The sequence below is a fragment of the Coturnix japonica genome, unplaced genomic scaffold (genome assembly GCF_054131305.1).
Source record: "Coturnix japonica strain WE unplaced genomic scaffold, WE-NBRP24 Scf039, whole genome shotgun sequence".
Classification (NCBI taxonomy): domain Eukaryota; kingdom Metazoa; phylum Chordata; class Aves; order Galliformes; family Phasianidae; genus Coturnix; species Coturnix japonica.
The window spans coordinates 2,693,124-2,714,903 of record NW_028188942.1 but is presented as its reverse complement, the minus strand read 5'-3'; the positions used below and the strand labels follow the sequence as shown (position 1 = coordinate 2,714,903).

Genomic DNA, 21,780 nt, shown 5'->3' with positions numbered 1-21,780 from the left:
CAGGGAGGAAGTTCTTCACTGGCAATTGATATAGTTCAGATGTTGGCATTCAGTTCATAGCACTGTCAGGAAATGTGGGTGGGAAAGCTGTCCTCAACAGTGCAGTCCAAAGACTAATTTGGGCATTTGGGGAAGGCTGTGTAGAAAAGATTCATGTCTTAAATGTGCCCATTTGCCTTCAATTCCAGAAGCAGCAGATGCTTTTATCAACAAGGAGAATGTGCAGAAGGAGGTGAAGGCTGCACCAACAGAAAGTGCCACGCTGAGCTGCAAGGTGGCCCAGGAGAAGACGGAGGTGAAGTGGTACAAGGAGGGGAAACTGATCACCTGGTGCAAGAAGTTCAAGGCTGAGTCAGAGGGCAAACAGCGTCGGCTGGTGGTGAGCCAGGTGGAGAAGAAAGATGCAGGGGAGTACAGCTGCGAGGCTGCTGGCCAGAAACTCACCTTCAAGATTCATGTCACAGGTAAGACAGGTGTTGCATGAAATACAGCAGAGATCAGTAAAGTAAAATCTAGTTTCTATTATGCAGTGCAGTAGTCTGTGCTGAGGTTTTTTCCCTAGACTTGATTGCCTGGGTTTGTAGAAAGTATTTGGTTTCAGTATGACACAAAGACCTGTTTCAGTCTGTCTGTAGAATAATAATTACTGATATATGTACAATGGAAGCAATATTCAAGATATTATTCAAATCTCTCCTGTGCCTGAGATCCCAAACTGTAATTCTTGTTCACCGAAACATTTAACTAAGCTAAGTATGTGCAGTGAGGCTGGAGTGCATGTTGTACATGCAGCCTTTCATGGCAGGAGAAGCAGGAACTTCTCCTAGTAGTACACTGCCTTTTTACTATGCCTTTATGTTGGAGGCTGCATCTGGATAGGTGAGTCTGCTACTCACAGTAAGAGACCTGGTAGAGCTGACTATTGCCAGAGCTCAAAGTAAGATAGATATCTGCAAATCACACACAAAGAACAAAGGACTGCGTTGGTGAGCATATTTCCTTTGTGCCTTTGACAGTCACAGTTGTGGCAATGGTAGAGGCCATGAGGAGTCTGTTCAGGAAGCCAGGAGTACTGTTCTGGGTCATGAAAAGGCAGCCAGTGGTTTGACTATCGCATGTTTATGTGTTTTGATGTTTTACAGTGGGTCTTAAGTAAAAGGAACTCAGGTTTTGGTTGCCTGCAGGACAGATGTTCTTTTGGGTTCAATATGTTTGCATAGTGACTTGCAACCATGGGACTGGTGTTCAAGGACCCTCTTGGTTCCTTCAGTTCCTAGGTTCTTTCTTGCCTAGATTTGACACTTTGTTTCAACAGAACAGCTGATATTCTCTAGTGAAGGCTATTAGTTTGGGCACAAGTGGTAACCTAAACCTGTTCCAACCTGTACATACAAACCTGCAAGTTGGTCTCATTTCAGTCCCTCAGTCAATACTTTTTCTTTTCTTCCCTCAGAGCCAAAACCTGTGTTTATAAACCAGGAGCAGGTGCAGAAAGAGGTGAGTGCTGCCCTGGCAGCAAGTGCCTCCCTCAGCTGTGAAGTAGCACAGGATCCAACTGAAGTAAAATGGTACAAGGATGGAAGACTGCTTGCCTCCTCCAGAAAGTTCCAAATGGAATCTGTGGGCAAAACACGGCGTCTGGTTGTGGAGCAGCTGGAGAAGAAAGATGCTGGAGAATACATCTGCGAGGCTGCTGGCCAGAAGATGACCTTCAAGTTGGAAACAACTGGTGAGCATTCGCTTTGGGAGCACTAAGCAGCTGTTTATGTGGCTTAGAGGAAGAGGAAGTGAGCCATGCCAAAGGGAAGGTGGTGTGGTGCAGGAATGCAGTTGAGATCAAACCCAGCAAACGTTTCCAGATTGATGAGGAAGGGGTCAGAAGAACCCTGACAATAACAGGGGTCCAGGCTGAGGATGAGGGAGAGTACTTGTGTGAGTCCAGAGATGACAAGAGCAGCATTACCATCACCCCCAAAGGTATGTCTCCTGAAATGAAGGCTGACAGTGTGGAAGGATCCTTGGCTTCCCTCATCAGCCATTACAACACTGCAAAGCTGAGTTCATTTGTGTGTTTATGCTGTTCTCTGTGTTAACAACCAAGTACAAAACTTGTCTTTCTCTCTAAATAACTGTGGAACAACTGCTTCTGAAGAGCACAGCTGTTAAGTGGGCAAATCAGCCTTCAAGGCTGGAATTAAGCATCCCAAATGTAAGATGGGATTTTTTTTACCCCTTCTTTGCCTCTTTTCTTCTTGCATCTTTGTAGATGCAAGGAGGATCTCCTCTACAGGCAGGAGATGTGAGTGTGAGTTATGGTGATCACTTCCTGCGAGTCATAAAATCTGATGCTTCCAATAAAATCATTGACTCTGTTGGCTCTTTGAAGGTGCTCATATATAATATGATAGCAGACTTTGAGTATATAAAAGGCTTTTAGAAAGTGGAAGCAAACAATCTGTTCTCTGTGCAGAAATAAGGGACTTCAATTGCAATGACAAAGATGCAAGTTCTACAACAGAAAAGCTTTTTAATGGTTGGATGACTGGATAAGTCATTTGGAGGGGCTTTGAAGCCTTCACTGTGGGATTCAGGAAAGGTTAGTGAAATATCTGGGGCACAAAGAGCTGAGCATGTCCTGGAGCAATGGAGAAGGGCTGGATGATTTTTGCGGGTATTTTCAGCCATAGAATTTTGTGTTCTGGTGGTGTCAGTACATTCTGTCGTACAACATGGACGGGTTGGTTTGTTGCATTGGTTCAGACTTTTGTACTAGGAGCTCAGCAGTGGTTAAAGCTCACACTTCTGCAAAGTAAACAAGCTCCTGCAATTCGTCTCTACTCTGTTTTAGCTGTGGATTAGCTTGACAGTTCCCTTCCATAAGCTTTATGGTTCCCTTCTGTAAGTCTACTTACACAGACTGAGTTGCTTAACTTGACGTCTTGCTCCAGGATTTTGAGCATATTATTAGCAAAAATATCACAAATAATTTCACCAACAATTCTCCCCACATATATGTAGCTTTCCTTTTTTTCACTGGCAGGTTTTACACTGGCAGATAGGGTGGGCATGTAGAAACAACCTCACCTTAATTCTCACGAAGCTCTGATTTCTCTGACTGGCCTTTGTTTTGTGATTCTGCATGCATGCCCTGTAGCTAAAGCCTGGATGTCTTCCCCAACACCTTCAGTCTCCCATCCTTACTTCAGTTACTCCATTGCAAATCTCTCTGCTAGTCCAAGAGAGTTTTTATTTTACCCCTGACCTTTAACTGAGTTAGTTCCATTAAGTGGCTGAAGGCCTAAGTGATCCAAGGTGAAGCATGATCCAAACTGGAATTTAGCTAATTGTAGTAGGGAATCCAAGCCTTAATGAGACGAGTTATTTAAAATATGTGTCCTCCATCTAAAACAGCATTGAACTCTTGCCCTGGTTTATGACAGAAGTGAGAGTTTAACAGCAGAAGTCTGAAGTTATGCTCCATATTTCTCATCACTCAAGAGAATATTTGAATATATTAATTTCTTTGGCTGTGTTAGAGCTCATAATGAGGTAAGCTGATGTTCTTTAAATGCTCGGAGTCTAGCAATGTGGGGAAGTGGACTGCTATTTGCTGTTGAGCTTTAGGCTAAGAAGCCTGATATTAGAGAACCGTGGACTTCCCCTTTCCCTTCCCCTCTCCTCTCCTTCTTCCTGGACTGATCCCTCATGCTTTGAGAATGATTTCAGAGCAAGGTAAATGAGGAATAGCCATGTGAAAACCTGTTGTTTTATTGCACTATAAAAGACACTTATTCAAAAGACAAGTGTGTGTTCCAAGCTTAAGTTTGCAGGAGATCCTAGAAACAACTCAGATGCTCAAACCTGTAGTCTGGCTGAATATTTTATTGTCAGTTATGGTCAGGAGGAGATGCTTGAGTAAGACAAATAAAAGGTCATGGGTAAGTTGGTCCTTCTTGTGATATACTTCTAGGCTTTCATCAGGGAAAAGCTTAATTAGTCCAAATAATTATAGGAGAAACCACACCAAGAACATGAGAGTGAAATTTCAAATGACGTGAAGGTAAATTTTACCTCGTTCTGCCATTCCCCAAATGTTTGTTTCCTTATGACAAGAAGAACTTTGCAAAAGTAATTTTTTTTTCAGTCTTGTGTGCAACACAAAAAGGGGTAAAATCTAGGAGACCACCTGAAATCTTTTTTCCATCTGGAAGGATCGATTTAAGAGCACCCATGGACCTGGTTATGAACAAGATTTCTTCTTTGCAAAGGCTGTTGCTTAATTGGCAGATAGTGTACCTGGGAGAGGAAGAGGGAAGTAACTTGTTTTGGAAGTCCTGATGCTATTCAAGCATTCAAGGCCAGGCTGGATGGGGCTTTGTGCAATCTGGTGTAGAGGGAAGCATCCCTGCCTACAGCAGGGGGTTTGGAACTGGATGATCTCAAAGGTCCCTTCCAACCTACACCTTTCTCTGATTCCTTTGATGATTCTATTTCTCAGCTGCTGGTGTGAGATCTCCAACCTGTCCCCATTGTCTTTCAGTGCGGCAGATGAAGCTGGTGAAAGGTCTGCAGCCCCTGGAATTCCCTGAGAAGGGAACTGTCACCTTTTCGGTGGAGGTGTCCCATGAGGATGTGGAAGGGACTTGGCAGAAGGACGGCGTGCGGCTGAAGCCTGCACCAAATATCACGATGGGTGTCCAGGGGAAGAAACATTCCTTGACACTTTCTTCTGTGACCCTTGAAGATGCAGGACTCATTTCCTTTAAAGCAGAAGGCATTAGTTCATCGGGGAGGCTCACTGTGACAGGTATTGGTTGGTGCAAGGTGTCATTATCTGCTCCTGTCCCAGATGACTTGAACAGCAGAACCAGCTTTCCTTCCAGCTGCAAAGAATGTTATGCACTGGGCCATTGCCACCAGAGTATCCCTCAGATATCAAGAGGATTGTTGTAACATGATTGTCCCTAGCACAAGTAATGATAATGTGCTCAAAACAATAGGTTTTTTTGTTGTTAATGACATGTTCTAGTAAGCATGGAGAGTAGGCACTGCCTTTCATTATTCCTTATGCCAGATGCTCCTAGAGACCTAATTCCCAACTAAATCCACATCCTTCTTTCTCCTTCTCAGAACTGCCTGTGAAAATCAGCAAACCATTGGCAGACATTAGCATCACTCAGAAGGACAAGGTCACATTTGAGTGTGAGCTGTCCAGGCCCAAGGTAGACGTCAAGTGGTTCAAGGTATGGCATGTAATGGTATTTTCCTTTCTGACTTCTCTGGAAATGAATGAGAGCCTTTAATTTCACTTCCAAGGGATGCAAGTCTGAGCTTTTGCTTGATAGCTTTTGCACTGCTCTCTTTTCTTTATGCTCTTTTACTTGCCCAGATCAGCCCTCTTTGATATTATGTCCTGAGTTCATTTATCAAGTTGAAATTGAAGTTTGTTTTGGGTTTCATGTGAACTCCTGAGGTCTTGCTGCACAAAATATTGTTGGTTGGAGCACAGTCTTGAGCTTGAACTCTAACACAGAAATTCTCAGCCAGGATTTTGTAGCCTTGTTGTGAACTTGGTTTTAGGGTGAAATTTCAGTTTTCTTTGCACGTGACAGTGTGAGAATTTGCTCTGGCCCTTTGTGTACCTCCCCGGTGCTCAGCTGTTCCTTCCCTTACTTGGGGATAATGTCATTTATTCAAGGTGATGTCAAAACGAGCTTGTTAACAGTCCTCCGCAGTGCTTTAAGCTGTCATAGGTCAGCCAGAATTTCTGCATGTTCTATAGCCATTCCTACATGTTGAAAACACTGCACTGTGCTTAAGCTTCAACATATGTTCCAGTAAGCACAGTTCCATTAATTCTAGGGGAGTGGGTGAATTAAGCATAGATCTGAAGGCTCCCTTTGCTCAGTGCAGAGATGGAAGGACTCATGGAGATCTGACTTGATATTTTCCCTTGTAGGATGGGAAGGAGCTCCATCAAAGTAAAAAAGTGGGCATTACTTCCCAGGGAAATAAGAGAAGTCTCATTTTTCACAAGTGTGAATATGAAGATCAGGGAACATGCACGTGCCAAGCAGCTGAAGACAAGACATCAGCTACCCTAAAGGTTCGTGGTATGTTTACCTGAATGAGCAAATAAACTGTGTTTTGCACCACAGGAAAAAATGCTTCCTGGGCAGTTTGAGCATTTCTTCGTTAGTCCTTTTGGATACCTTTCTCTTTCTTCTTTATGCTCAAGACAGATTTTCCCTCCTTGTGTTGCACTGGTTAAATCCCAGTTTGTAGCTCATCACCAGGCTCTGAAGCATCAGACTGGTTACTGAACACACGGGTCTGCTGTGCCCTGGTAAATGCCACCTGCCAAAGGGACTTCTGAAAGGATGCTTTTTTCTGATTTCCTACTAGATGCTGTCCTCATGTGGCCACTTGGGTTCAGTGTTAGCATGAACATGAACATGTGTCCTGTCCCATGACTTTGGTGAACTCTCATTTTCTCTCTCAGTCTGCAACCAGGTTGCGTTGCAGTTTCAGTACTGGCTGTTTTATGCAGCCATTCCATTTGTTCTGGTTTAGGTACTTTTTTTTTTTTTTTTTTTTTTCTTTTTTCAGGCATCATTTCTATACAGTAGACAAAGCCAGCTTATTACATTTGATTTACAGTTTTTAGCTTTTGCTGGTAAGCATTTCAGCTCTCGGGCAGTTTTACCGACAGGTTTGAAGAGCTGAAATGGACCAGCCTGGACACGATGGTCTGTTTTTGGTGGTGTAATGAATTTCTGAAGTTAAACTGATAGACCCTGTAAGGTTTTACAGTGTATGACTCACGTCTGGCAGAGCTATCACTGCAAGGAGTGTTTATGTATTTAGCATTTGGGGAGGCAAATGGTTGGGGATACTCTTTCATTTGCTTGCGTCTCAGAGTGAATCACCAGTATGTGAACCATCCTTCATCTCCTTTGTATTGCTTTTGTGTGTGTCTGTGTGTGGTTTCCCCTGTGAATTTCATCCTTTCCAGTTATATGGAAGTTCTCATTTGAGCAGTGAAATTAGATGTTCCATCAGCAGTCATAATGGTAAAGCTGAGTTGCCACGTTATCTGTGTCCTTTCTGTCTGGCGTCTCAATAACTGCTGCCCCACCACAATATCTGCCTAATACTTCAGCTCCATGGATGCCTCCTTGTGCAAACTGAGAGCCTGGATTTGGTGTGCATAGATCTGGGCTTACATCTGTGCTGGTAAATGCACTAGTGCATGGGCTAAGCAGTCCTGCCTCCTGTGCTGTGGGCATTGAGATGGGGCTCCTACAAGCTGCCCATTGCAAGATATTTAGAAACTAATTTCTGCGGAGGTTTCCATCCTCTTTTCAGACTAACTAAAATTTGGTTAGTGGGATCAAAACAGAAGGGGCAGGGAGGGAGAGCTGACCAAGGACTACTGATGGAACAACTATGAATCCTTGGTTCCTCAGGATTCCCTGCATCAGCAGTTGGCAACAGGAGTAAGGGGGCTCAGGAGGACACTGTAGAGTAGTGTGAAAAATGAGCGAAGGGAGTTACTAATTGATGCCTCTTGGAAAGCAGTCCAAGAGTGGTCCTCTTCCTAAACTCTCCCCTTGTGTGTGGTTTTATCTTTATGAGGTGTTCATAACGAGTGATGTGTAGATCTCCCTTATCTCATAATGTCTTTGCCTGCCTGCAGTGAATATGCAGGATACAGGATCATATACGAGCTTCTTTGAATTACTGCTCATGTCAGGAGATAAAATCTGCCTATTCTTTGAACTAACACTGGCGAGGGTTAGTTATTCTGGCTACCAAGAGAATGACACAGCAGACTAAACTTTTTCTTTTCCTTCTTTGTCAAATGCCTTTTCATCCAACGACGTGTCCCATAGAAATTCAGAGCAGTGTTGGCTGAGGGAAGTGGAAATATTTATCTCCTGCGTGTATCTGCCACCCTATTTAGACATGTCCCTCCTGGCAGAGCACAGAGATTGGAGGAGTTGTATTAGGCACAGGAAAAGAGCACAGGGTTGTATTTTTTTAATATATACAATGTTAGGGTATATATATGATGTTAAGTGTGATGAAGAAAAGGGAGACATTTGAGTTAGCACACTACTCAAGAGTTCAGTCCCCAGCTTTGCCACTTCACTGCTGTACAGTGCTGAGAAAATTACTCCTTACCTCTGAAATTTAGCCATCCAAGTGGTAAAATAGGGATAACAGGTCTTCTTTTAATTAGCTCTTTATTTGCTGTGCGTTAGATCAAGTGCTTAACAAAGCGTCACCATCTAAGTAATCATTCATAGAAGAACTATCACTACTGAGTTAGCCTCTCTCACAGAAACTGTGCTGATCATTATATATATATATAACATATATATATATATAAAATATATTGATCAATATATATATAGATAATATACATATGTATATATATACATATGTATATATAATGTGTATATATACGTATGTATATATATAATGTGTGTATATACATACATACATACATACATACACACATATATTTGTTTGTTTGTTTTCCTCTTTTTAGAGCTGCCTGAGAGAACTGTGAAGCCTCTGCAAGATAAGATTGCACTTGAAAAGCATCGGGGATTCCTGGAGTGCCAGGTGTCTCGTGCCAATGCTAAAGTGAAGTGGTACAAAAAGGATCTTGAAATTCATCCCAGTGACAAATATGAAATTTTGAGCGATGGCGTGTATCAGAAACTCATCATCAACGATGCGAATTATGAAGATGAGGATACATACACTTGTGATGTTTTTGATGATAAAAGCAGTGCTCATTTCTTTGTTGAAGGTAAAAATAGTAATAATAATAAAATAAAATAAAGGCAGTGGAATGCAGATAGATTTATACAAAAGCCATTCTCGCTTACTTTGAAAACAAAATGCAAATTAAATGAATATTTAAATTCAGAGGGTTTTTTGTTTTCCCAAAGTCCACCGATATTTTTCTTGTTACAATTATAAGGGCAAGAACATCCTGGAAAATGAATTTATCCTAAGTAGAGCCATTACATTTGAGCTACAGAGACCTTTACTAGGAGAAAACTTGTTGTTCAGAGCTAAGTTGCTGTATTTAACCAAAGTAATTATCAATGTCCGTGTTTCATTGAACCTCTATTCCACTTTGTAATGTGAGGAGTTTGATATCGGGATGGGAAGGTCATGGTTTGATTTGGATGTTGGACTGGGAATCAGAAGATCTGGGCTCTCTTCAGGTTGTCAGTCTTATTGTCTGACTTTATAACAACATTCCTTTGTTTCTACTATTTTTTTAATGATGTTTTAAGGCATTTTGAGGTGATAGGTGTAGTGTTCATGTGCAGTAATGCTGACGTGAGTAAGTAGGGTGATAATGTAAGGGTTTTTTACATTCCTTCTAAATCTCTGCTTTCTCTTGTTCCATCCTTCTTAAAGAGCAATCCATTAATCTAGTAAAGGAGCTGTGTGATGAGGATGTGACTGAGCCTGAAGAAGCCAAATTTGAATGCGAGATATCCATTCCTTCTGTGAAACTTCCCAAGTGGTATCTGCGTGGGGAAGTCTTACAGGCTGGCATAACCTTTATTATGCAGCAAGAAGGCACCATCCACCAGCTGACCATACCGAAAACCACCACTGATATGACAGGCACCATTCAGTTCTCAATTGGCAAATCCAAATCCACAGCCAATCTGCTCGTCAGAGGTAACATATCCTGGCTTGGTTTACATCATGAAGATGAAGAATTAATTAACATACAGTCTTCCTTCACTGGGGTCGTTGAAATATTGTGTGTGTGTCTGGAGGGTCTGCTCCATTTCCAGTTCAAAGTTGTTGGACACTAAATGAGACAGCTGCATCTCAGTAAAATATGTGTTTGAATAGTTGTGATGTGCTTACTATTCAGATCTAAAGAGCTGTGGTTTTGTCCTTGGCTATTCCAAAGAAGTCATATCAGGTGAAATTAATTGTATTTCTGAAGTAGACAAGTTTAAGTTTGGTAGCACCTAAATTTGATGCAGTTTGTCATTGATTTCATCTGAAAGAAACTTCCAGGCTTTTTATCAGCTGTTTTCCCGTTGCAGCGTAAGAGTCTCCATTCACATCCTAAAGAACTTATTATATTTTCAACTCACTCTTATTTGAATAAAAGCCTTAACTGGGAGAAGTTTAATAAGCACAGAACAAGAGCTGGACCTTGCATTTGGTAGATAATATACAGTATTACTTTATAGAAATGTAGTCAATGGCATTCCCTATAGGCAATCGTTTGTTTTATCTTTAGAGTGGATCAAACAACCATTGTGAAGATGAAATTAATTGGGATGGAATACACACAAGAGACTTTCCTCTTCTTCCAATTTTCCTCATCCTTTCTTCTCTTCCACCCCTGCTTTGCAGATTACCATATACAAATCACCAGGAAGTTGGAGGACAAGACAGCTTTGGAACATCATTCTGTCATCCTGTCCTGTGACTTCAGGCCTTCTCAAAGGTTGTGAAATGTTTCAAGGGCCACACACCCATCGAGCCCTCTGAGAAGTACAAGATCAAGAGGGATAAGCATTCAGCAGAGCTCAAGATTCTGAAGCTGAAGCCCGATGATGCTGGTGTGTACAAGTGCAAGGCGGGAATTGCAGAGACTGAGGCCACGCTGACAGCTGAAGGTATGAGCAGGGAGGGTGGCCTCTTCCGTGTCCTATTTCACCTCAGATTTCTCTTCTTGAGGTTGATTTCTGCCGTTCTCTCCTGCTAACTTTATAAATGTATAATCTTCACTGAGAAGATTACACAAAGATCATCTAGTCTAACCATTCTACCACATCCCAGTATGCGTTAGTAGTGTCACATACATAGTGACAGCGCTGCTTCTAGCCTCAAAATACGAAGAGATGTACTCTCCTGATGTAGCAGACTTTGTTTATATTACTGATAATACCTAAAACAGTGCTGATGTTAGAGAAATGGAGATCACGATTCTGAAAGAACTGAACTTTGATTTGGGACGGCCTCTTCCACTTCACTTCTTAAGAAGAGCATCAAAAGCTGGGGAGGCGGATGCTGAGCAACATACACTAGCAAAATACCTCATGGAACTGACGCTGATAGACTAGTGGTAACAGTTCACCTTGTTTCCCCACAGCCCGCAATGTAGAAGTAACGAAGCACCTGCAAGATGTGGAAATTGAAGAAGAGAGCTCTGCTGTCTTCTCCTGCGAGCTGTCCCATGATGACGAGGACGTGGAATGGTTCCTGAATGGCAACCACCTTTACACCAACAATTACAATGAAATCAAGAACGCTGGCAATTGCTGCACACTGACAGTGAAGCAGGTTAAGCCTGAGGATGCTGGCCCAGTGACAGTGAAGTCAGACAAGGTGTCAGAAAGCGCGCGCCTGAAGGTGAGAGGTGGGTCTGATCACAGCCCTCCTGGATGCAAGAGATGCTAAGGAGCTCCAGTTCATTCTGTTGTGCAGCAGTCCTGCTTCTAAAGCTCACCTCTCTGGGGTGACAAGTCATCAGGGGCTTTCTTCCAGTGGAAGGTTCCATTGCAGCAGATATCAACGAAGGAGGATGGTTTTGGTGTCCTGCCAAAGCATTCCATTGCTTTTTATCATCATTTTACTTAACACAAGGAGAGTTACAAGAGCAATTTCTTTTACTGCTTCAGTAACATGCAGTGTCAATGCTGTTGCCCCAAGGATTTATGACTGCAGGGAGAGATCATTCAGTGTGTGTTTTGCCTCTGGAATGACTAATGACCAGGCTGTGAGCAACCCGATCTAGCTGTGAATGTCCCTGTTTATTGCAGGGGAGCTGGGCTAGATGGCCTTTAAGGGTCTCTTCCAATTCTAAGGATACTGTGATTCTAATCTGCTCTCCCCAGCAATTAAGCTCTTTTATTCTATGCGCTCAGAGTTTGAAGGATTTCCTCTTTCTCCTTTCCTTTGCATTTGGTGGATGTTTTTTCCCCAGTATAAACATCTGATGTGTGAAATAGAAGATAGATAAAAGGAGTCAATAAAAGAGGAAAATCAAAAGTGTTCAGCAGCTTATCCTCTTAATCCTGTGGCCTGCTGTATGAGCTCTGCTCCATGTGAGGGCAATGCCAGCTCTCCAGCTTTAGAAGAGCTGCATCCCAATAACTTCATATGATATCAGTCCCACCCACAGCAATGCAGGCTGTCCCTCCTGTTCCCTGTATTCTCCTACTGATTAGTTCAGAATTCCTTAAAGCGCATTCTGTCAAGAGACATGAAACCGCTTTAGGTTCTATATTGGTGTTGTCAGTACTGGTAAAGATTTATTGATCTCTCCTTAAAAAGCTGAAAGCAACTGGAAATGTCTCAACTTCTGTATCACGTTGTTCTGTTTTGCCTGTTTAATTGCAGAGAAGCCTGCTGTCTTCATGAAGTCCTTGGATGATGTTTTTGGTGAGGAGCGGGGTGTGATTAAATTGGAATGTGAAGTCTCTAAAGAGAAGGTCAAACCAGTGAGGAAAAAGGACGATGATGTGCTCACTTCTGGCAACAAGTCTGAGCTGCTACAGTCTGGGAAGACCCTATGTCTCCTTCTCCATGACCTCGAGAAGCCAGATGCAGGTTTCTATACCTGTGATATTGGCACTGATGTTGCCAAGTCAAAGGTCAGCGTTCAGGGTAAGTACTGTGGAAAGTAAAGGAGTGCTAAAAGCACATTCAGTGTGGTCACTATGTCTTACACCTATTCCCCCACGAGCCTTAATAGTTTCTACAATAGAAGTGTATTACTGCAATGTAGCGCAGTGATGTCTGGAAAATTCCCATTGCTTTTGATGTAAATGTATCTCCTTTTGCCATGAAAATCACCAAACATGTCAAGAATGTCCTGGAAATGTTTCCTTTCTAAACATCCCTAAAATGGAGAAATGGTTTGAACACCAGTAGGGGTAGGATGGTAACAAATTAGCTAATAGAAACATTTAATGTCTTGCCGTAGGCAAAACCCTTTTTCTCACACAGCATCCTAGAGCTGTCCTCTCTGTTAGGTTTTTCCCTCTGTAGCTCATTGAATCTTCATTGTGCTCTATGGACTGAGCTGCTCTAATTGTAGTTCTTCCAGAGCAAAGCCAAGAGATTCACGTCTCTTTTTTTTATAGCTTTCTGGTAATTCTGAGTGGAGAATGTCTTAGAGAATACATCAGTGAGGAACGCAGCCATGTTCTGCAAATCCTGAGTTAAAACACCAGTCCTGCTACTCACGTCAGTCACAAATGCCTTTTCTCCATCTAAACCTCATACTAACCTATCTCTTACCTTCCAGAGCTGAATAGTGGCATTACCAAACAGCTGAAAACCACTGAAATCCAGGAGGGAGAAGATTGTACTTTTGAATGCATTCTGTCCCATGAAAGCATTGATGAGTTCAACTGGACACTGAATGGAAGCAGAGTGGAAAGCGGTGGGCGATTTAAAGCTTCTAACTTGGGTTGGAAATATACTCTCCTTATCAAAAGTGTGACTCCTACTGACGCTGGGGAAGTCATTTTTACTGCCCGTGGTCTAACCTCCAAAGCCTCTCAGTCTGTGAAAGGTAATGAGATGGGAGAGATTCTGGGGTCTGATTCCTTCAACTGTCTTCTGATAAGATTGTCATGAGAGCTAACTCATAATATGGTTAAAGTGAATAGCAACCTTCTACTTGAACCTTGAAGCACTGAGAATTTCTCTTAAAAATAAGTAAAAGGAGGAACCATTTGACACAAATGTGAGAACTACCCAAAGCGCTGGGGTAGTGTTGGAAATGGGCATCTCACTCCAGCTTGTTCCATTACCAGTAAATCAGGAATGATCTGTTGAGGGAACTGTGGGAGCAAATATCCTCTAAGTATAAACTGAAGGGATGGCCTTCACATCATCTAGCTGTACAACAAATTCCTATCTAGAACATGTGCATCTGAGAGCATCATCCGAGGCTCCCAGTGTGATGAGTGGAGAGAAGAAAGAGGCAGTTTTCAGTCATGGTTCATCATCCTCAATTGGGTAGATTTAAGAGAGAATAAATGGTGCCTTGAATTCTATTGTCTGTACTTTGCAGATTACTGCTGGCTGTAGGATGGCCTCTGTTGCAAATGCCTCTCTAGCTTATCTCCAGCATGTAGATGCGTGTATTTTGAGAGAGGCATCCTACCGTGTGTGTGTTACTTAAAAAGCATGTTTTCTTCCAGAAAAAGCTACTGAGGTTACAAAACAGCTGGAGGATACGACAGCAGCAGCAGGGCAGGACATCAGCCTAACCGTGAGCTGTCAAAACAGATGTGAACATCAGTTGGTACAAGGATGGCAAAGCAATCAGAAAAAGCCAGAAGTACGACTTGCAGCAGGAGGGAACTGGGGCCATTCTGATCATCCATGATTCTACTGCCAAGGACAGCAGGGAGTACACCTGTGAGACAGAGGACTCTGAAACAAAAGCCAGGGTTACTGCAAGGTGAGTTGAAAAGCACACTGGGGATGGCATGTAGAGAAGTCGAGGTAAATATCTGCAGCCTGTGGGTGATGTTTTTCTCTTCTGTTTCCTTGAGCGGGATCAGTTCTTAGTTTTCAGAAAATATGATGGATTAAAGTCTTTTCCTTAAAATAATCTGGAAACTGAATGATTCTCCAGTCTGATGTGGATCTGGGCAGCCTGGTCTGGTGGTTGGTGACCCCTTGGCAGGGGCTTTAAAACTAGATGATCTTTGAGGTCCTTTTCAACCCAGGCCATTCTATGATTCTGTGATCATTCTATGATTCTATGATCTTGGGTGTTAGTGAGCCAAGAAAATATGGCAATCTGAATTAGTCTATATTGAATATGTGTAATCTAAACTATATGCAGTTGATCAGATGAGATCCTACCAGCGCATGTATAATGGTATTAAACTTTCCAGATATCTTCTGGAATGATCAAGCCTATGTAAATGGGTGGACTCTGTGGACTTCTTAGATTCTTTGCATCTCTATGTGATGTTCTAGAAGTGAGGGCAAAGGAGATTCAGGACACCTCTGTATGCTTGAGACTTGTTCGGGTAACAAATCCCTTTGTTCCACACCCTCATCCCCCTCTTTTCCTTCCAGAAAAACCTAATTACTTTATCAAGGAACTTTCAGATCTGAAAACTGAAGAAAGTGGAACTACAATTTTTTCATTTCAGTGCGAGAAATGCTCATACACCGTCATATGGAGGAAAGGCATTGCTGAGCTCAGGCCTGGCAGGAAATACGAGATGGCACAGAAAGGACGAGACCTGCAGCTGAGCATAAGAAATCTGGAGAAAAGTGACAGTGACGTGTACACCTGTGACATTGGTGATGCCCAGTCCAGAGCCAAGCTGGTTGTACAAGGTATGTGTGAGAGCCATATGACTGCGCATCCTGTTTCTCCACTCCCAAGACATTATCCTGGTAGAATTTGTACATTTATGGCAGGTCTTTGGGGCTGCAGCTGTCTGGCCTGAATAGCAGTTCACAAGCCATGCACAGAGTGAGCTGCATGGAAAGGGAAAGAACTACCGACTAGAGCAGTGCCATTGAGAACTTTATGTATCATTTAAAAACCAAAAATGCTGATGTACGGTGAGGCTGGTGACCCAGAAATCAGTGTGAACTTTCTATCTCTGACCTTTCTGAGTTAAAAATAGTTCTCTAAAGTTCTAGGCAAAAATTCCCTGATGCAGCATTCTGGGTAGTTGTCACGGTTTAAACAAAAATTTACCTGTGTTCGTGACAGGGGGGCCACAGGCAAGCGAGGTGCTAGAAGGAGCTGAACCTCAGTCCCAGCTACTTCAGAAGCAGCCCGAACCCCCTCATACACGGCTAAGATCTCCTTCTCAGTTTAAGCATAGCGCTCCTCAGACCCTTTATATGCTCGACTCCAAAATCCCAGGGGTCGGCCTTGGGTCTCTCCTGAAGCTCTTTGCCACAAACTCCAAGTGGGACCTTTTTCTCCAGCAGCAGTGTAGATTATGTTTTTCACATCCTGTCCCGTCCGTACTGGCCCCAAGGCCACAGCATGGGCTATCTCTTGTTTTACCTGCTCAAAAGCCTGCTGCTGCTTAGGACCCCATGAGAAATTATTCTTCTTCCACGTTACCTGATAGAGGGGGCTCACTATGTGGCTGTAGTTTGGGACATGCATTCTCCAAAAGCCCACTACTCCCAGAAAAGATTGGGTCTCTGTCTTCTTGGTGGGCGGAGACATAGCAGTGATTTTGTCAGTCACATCTGCTGGGATGTGTCGATGCCCATCTTGCCGTTTTACACCTAAAAACTGGATTTCCTGGGCAGGCCCCTTCACCTTGCTGCGCTTAATGGGAAAACCAGCTTGCAAAAGAATTTGGATTATCTGTTTTCCTTTCTTGAAAACCTCTGCTGCTGTATGGCCCCACACGACAATATCATGAATATACTGCAAGTGTTCGGGAGCATTACCCTGTTCCAAGACAGCTTGGATCAACCAATGGAAATGGTTGGGCTGTGCTTCCACCCTTGAGGTAAACAGTTCCAGGTATACTGAACAGCTCTCCAGGTAAAAGCAAACTGTGACCTACATTTTGCAGCCAATGGGATGGAAAAGTAGGCATTAGCAATGTCAATGATGGCAAACCACCTTGCTTCTTTTGACTCCAGTTCATACTGGAGTTCTATCATGTCTGGTACAGCAGCACTCAATGGAGGTGTGAATTCATTCAGGCCACGGTAATCCAGCGTCAGCCTCCATTCTCCATTGGCTTTACGCACTGGCCATATGGGGCTGTTAAAAGGCGAGTGAGTTTTGCTAATCAATCCCTGATTCTCTAATTGGCGAATTAGCTTGTGAATGAGGAGCAATGAGTCCCTATTGGTGCGGAACTGCTGTCTTGTACCACTTTGGTGGCAATTGGTACCACTTGGTCTTTTACCTGGAGCAACCCCACAGCAGAAGGATCATCTGACAGACCAGGTAAAGCTGACAGCTGCTTAACACAGTTTGTGTTAACAGCAGCTATCCCAAAGGCCCATCGATAGCCCTTGGGATCCTTAAAATATCTCATCCTAAGGTCATCAATACCCAAAATACATGGAGCCTCTGGACCAGTCACAGTAGGGTGTTTTTGCCAGTTTTTACCATTGAGGCTTATTTCGGCCTCCAACATAGTCAATTCTTGGGAACCCCCAGTCACTCCATGGATCTATATTGGTTGTGTCCCTTGGTGACTTGAGGGCATTAGGGTGCATTGTGCGCCAGTGTCCACCAAGGCTTTATATTTCTGTGGTTGAGATGTGCCAGGCCACCTAATCCACACAGCCCAGTATACTCTATTGTCCCTTTCCCCGCCCAGGCTGTAGTCAGGGCCCCTCTATTGGTTACCTCGATGGCTTGCAGCAACTGGAACTTCCCCCCTTTTGGGGCATGTAGCCCTGTCTTTCATGTCTCATGTCCAGTTCCACATGTTGTTTGAAGCACCATCTTAGAGGCAGCCTTTATTTCTCCAGCCCACCACTCTCTTGTACCACGAGAGCTCTCCTGCTTCTCACTGTGATGTGAGACCAAATGGAAGGCCCTGCAGAAGTCTGGGTAGGTGATGTCAGTTGCTGTTCCTTTCCCCAACTGGTGCTGGGAAAAGCAGGGAATGGGACTGGGAGACATCCCGGCGGTGGGATCCTGCCTAAGCAGAACTGAATGGCTGTTCTGATCCATGTATTTTAACCTGAGTGAATCTGACACTAATGAGGGAGGTGAGGGACCTGTGGGAAGAAAATGTATGTGCCGCAGTTTGTGGTGCAAGGTGTTCTAGGAGCTGCTGGTAACAGTGCCCAGAAGTCTTCCTTTTTTGACGGGGAGAGGATTAACAAGGTTATTTTAATGAATCTATTTCCTTTCTGTTCATCTTTCATACTACCTCTCAAAAAACTGTCTGTGGATTCTGTCATAGTTTTGTGCTGTTGCTGTCAATATTCTACATCATAACATCATGTGCAGTATGAATCATTAATTGAGGGTATAAATAGTGGAATCATGTACAAAGGAAAAAGGGTTAAAGAGAAAGTAAATTTATGTGTGGATTCTATGCATTCTCAAGTAGTAGTTCTTGCTAAAGAGAATTCGTGTGCACTCTGTGCTTTCATCTGCACAAAGGATCTTGTAATCATCTCTGTCTGTGTTTCTTTTAGACCCAGAGATGGAGCAGAGAGGAACACAGACTTGGGTGGATCTTCATTCAGGAGCAGGGACACGTCATGCTCATCTGAGGTGTCTGGCTGACAGCAAGAGCAGAGAGGTAAGTTTCATAGGGTCGCGTGCCCATTTTATTTTATTTTTCATTCATGATGCATAGAGGCGTTCCCCAGACAAAGTGAGCATTTCTCAACTGGACTTTCTAGAAATGAGCTAGGCAGTGAAAATGGGTTTGAAGCATTCCTAAGAGCCCCGCAAGAGAATGCTGAGAGTTAATCTGGCACCCTCCTTTGGAAACGTCCGTTGTCTGTCAGCTCTTCAGCTGTGCCCTAACACCTCCCATTGCGCTGCCACACCAGGATAGAATTCCAAGCCCACACTGAGTCCTGGAATGTTGTGGTGCCGTGTTGGAATCAGATGTGACCACGTGGTCTTGGCTCCCCGCCTTGTGGGGGGTCATGGTGGACCAGGCTGTTGGCCGTTGGTGATGTCATAAGCGTCTGGAATGAGGGGAGGAGCGGTGCGTTCTGTGTTCCTTTGTGGGTGAGCTAGTGGTCGGAGTGGTTGCTTGATTTGTTGTTCTTGTGCGTTTAGTGTCGTTAGTGCCGTTAGTTAGTGTTGTTAGTGTTGTTAGTTAGTGTTGTTAGTTAGTGTTGTTAGTTAGTGTTGTTAGTGTTGTTAGTTAGTGTTGTTAGTGTTGTTAGTGTTGATAGTTAGTGCCTTTAGTTAGTGCCTTTAGTTAGTGCCGTTAGTGCCTTTAGTTAGTGCTTTTAGTTAGTACTTTTAGTTAGTGCCGTTAGTTAGTGCCTTTAGTTAGTGCTTTTAGTTAGTATTTTTAGTTAGTGCCTTTAGTTAGTTCCTTTAGTTAGTGCCTTTATTGCCTTTTTCTTCTCACCGTCGTGTGCAGCAGCTTGTAGGTAAGCTGAGCTGGCGTGGGATGGATGGGTGGGCAGTGAGGTGTTGAGAACTGCTGGCTGTCGGAGCTCACAGCACCGTATTGCTTACTCTTGACCATCAGACATGATTTTCCCCTGGTACACACGTTCCAAAGGGGGTATCCATAAAGTTGGCACCTGTCCCGTGCTTCTTCCATTGTCTTTGCTCAGTAGTGGAAGCATTGTAAAGTTGCTGGGCGGACAGGCATCACGTAGCCTGAGACTCAGCATGTCTTGCAGCAAGTGGGTGGGACAGTTGTGCTGTGTGTGTTATTCCATGGATGTCTTAGCCCTGCTCACTGACCTGCTCTTTCTCTCTCCTCTCCTCACCCTCTGCCCACTGCCTCGGTGCAGCTTTTGCTCTCATTTCATCCGAGCAAAGCGACAAGGAACTGCTGCAGATAGCTTGAGGTGATCTCACTGCCAGGTACGTGCCATGATTTGTCCCCCCGCATGGTTTTGCCGCATGGTATGTGAATGTAGTTCTGAAGAAGTCTGTCCATACTGTGCTGTGTGAATAGAGAAAACAGAAGTGTGTTTCTGCTCTGTTCCAGCTCTTCACACTTGCTGTTATGGGTGCTGCGTGCAGTGAGATCAGCCGTGAGCCTGAGGTGGCGGCGACGGAGGTACAGTATGAAGCTCTGGCCGGTCTTTTTTCCCTGTGTTGAGCCATTAGAAGGAGCTGCAGGTGTACTCTCCTGCAGGAAAGAATGGGCCAAAAAGGGCCTGGCCACCTGTCTGTGCCAGTGCCATTGCTGATTAGTCTGGGTAGAGAGAGATGCATCTTTGCATGGCCTGGCAATGCACGCCAGAAAGGGAAATAACTGTGATGAGACGTGCAGCTCCTTCTGAAGTGCTCCTGATAAGGATAGAGCGCATTTGCTGCAGCTTTCTTTGCAGATGTGCTCCTCACCTTGAAATCCTCCTGGTTTGTCCTCATCTCCTGACAACGGCCTGTGCTCTGTTTTGCAGGCTGATAACATGCGGGAGCCGCAGCTGGTGCGTGCTATTTCATCTTTAAACGTACCAGCGATTGCGGCAGCCCATGTTATTAGGAGCCACGTCGCCCAGGGGCCGGATGAGCTCTCTCTGGAGGTAAGCAGTTCCAGGCGTTCCTTGTTGTTGTGCACAGAGAGTAGTATAGAGTGTGAACGCCTCGGGAATACTCTCATATTTTGTGTCGTAGAAGAAGGCTTTTGTTTTAGCTGTGCTGAAGCTGGGATTGATGTTTCAATCTTTTGCAGGTTGGAGACATCGTGTGCATTGTTGATATGCCACCAAAGGAGATGAGCCCCTGGTGGAGAGGCAAGCGTGGCTTTGAGGTAGGCACACATTTTTGACTAGAGAGCACAGCTTCAGCAGTGTCTAGAATCTCCGGTTGGAGCTGCTCTGCCTGCACAGGATGGCTTCTGGATGCAAACAGTTGCCCTGTGTCGGTGTCAGAGGACCTTCCCTTTGGCTCTGGGCTTGGGCTAATGCCCACCTGTCTTTTTGTTCTTATTACAGGTTGGTTTTTTCCCTGGTGAGTGCGTGGAACTCATCAGGGGAAAACTGCCCGAGTCCATCCTACATTCATTGCCAAAGCCAGGTGCGTATTTTACATTTGACAATGCGGGTTAGTAAAATGGGGTCTGAACGTGGCTTTCAGGGGGTTCATTAATGCCCGAGTTGAGCAAGCTTAGAAAGAGAACTGCATTAAGCTCCTTGGGCACCTTCAGGGATGGGGAAAATCCGTTCTTGTGTGTCCTTGTTGGGAACATGCTTTCTGTTGTTACGTGTTCTGTTGAATGCGTTGCACTCGGCCTCGTCCAAACGAGCCAAGCCTGAAATGAACTTGTTTTTTTGTTTTGTTGCACAGAGCCAAAGAAACGGGGCAAGTTCATCTCCTGCCTTCGTTGCCCGTTGAAGGCCTGCCCCAGGAGAGCGAAGCAGCCTGAGCCTCCAACATTCTCGGGATCCATGTCCCTGCTTGACATCGTTGAGAGGTATTTAGCCAACAGGACTTGAGGGCTGAGCTGTAGGAATGGAAGCATCCTTTGCTGTTTGAAACAGAGGGCTTTTCTAAGCTGTGTTTCAGCAGAAACCAGGCATTGACAGGAACAGGCAACTATTGGCAAGGGTTCGGTGCAGCTCTTCCCTCACCCTGCACCATGACTGACAGCATGCTCTGTTTTCTCTGCAGAATGAGTTCTCCCAGTAAGAGGGCAGAGTCAGCAGCTTGCAGTTGGCGTTCCTGCTTCTGCCTGGGCAAACCTTCCCCTGTGGCCAAACACCAACTGCAGAGCAGTGCCAGGGAGCCCTCTGAAGCTGAAGTCTTGGTCCTGGCAGGTAAGCATGCAAATCCAGCTTTCAAATCACTGCTTGTCAGCAACACAGGTAGAATTCATGCTTTCAGTGGGCTTGTACATCCTTCTGGCATTCAAGCCTGTGCCTGACATCTTCAGTTGACTCCTGTCTTTCCCAAATGAGTCTCTTGTCAACACAAGAGCTGGACCTGCACGAGGATCACTTTCAAGGCAGTGACACTGTTGCTAGAAGCCTATTTGCTTCTGCCCACCATCACTGCATAGCCAAATGTCAAGAACCTGTTTCATGATTCATCTTGTGAAACTTTGACACTAACTGCTGTGCATCTACTCCTTCCTAGGTGACCCA

General features: G+C 44.2%; 2 protein-coding genes across 3 annotated transcripts; both read left to right on the top strand.

The window, feature by feature from the left end:
- Positions 1–2,729: 2,729 nt before the first annotated feature.
- Positions 2,730–11,126, top strand: LOC146753227 (obscurin-like). Its single transcript, XM_085530819.1, has 6 exons — positions 2,730–2,741; positions 5,085–5,243; positions 5,960–6,113; positions 8,558–8,824; positions 9,448–9,730; positions 10,961–11,126. The coding sequence occupies exons 1-6, from the start codon at positions 2,730–2,732 to the stop codon at positions 11,124–11,126; spliced, it is 1,041 nt and encodes a 346-aa protein (XP_085386945.1).
- A 1,223-nt stretch (positions 11,127–12,349) lies between these two features.
- LOC146753226 (obscurin-like) lies at positions 12,350–17,568 on the top strand. Of its 2 annotated transcripts, XM_085530870.1 has the most exons (5): positions 12,356–12,672; positions 13,316–13,585; positions 14,220–14,482; positions 15,112–15,378; positions 17,509–17,568. In XM_085530870.1, the coding sequence occupies exons 3-5, from the start codon at positions 14,404–14,406 to the stop codon at positions 17,553–17,555; spliced, it is 393 nt and encodes a 130-aa protein (XP_085386996.1). In that variant the 5' UTR covers positions 12,356–12,672; positions 13,316–13,585; positions 14,220–14,403; the 3' UTR covers positions 17,556–17,568. The 2 variants fall into 2 exon arrangements, with proteins under 2 accessions (XP_085386995.1, XP_085386996.1); XM_085530869.1 differs by lacking the exons at positions 15,112–15,378; positions 17,509–17,568 and having other exon boundaries at positions 12,350–12,672.
- The last annotated feature ends 4,212 nt before the right edge of the window (positions 17,569–21,780 follow it).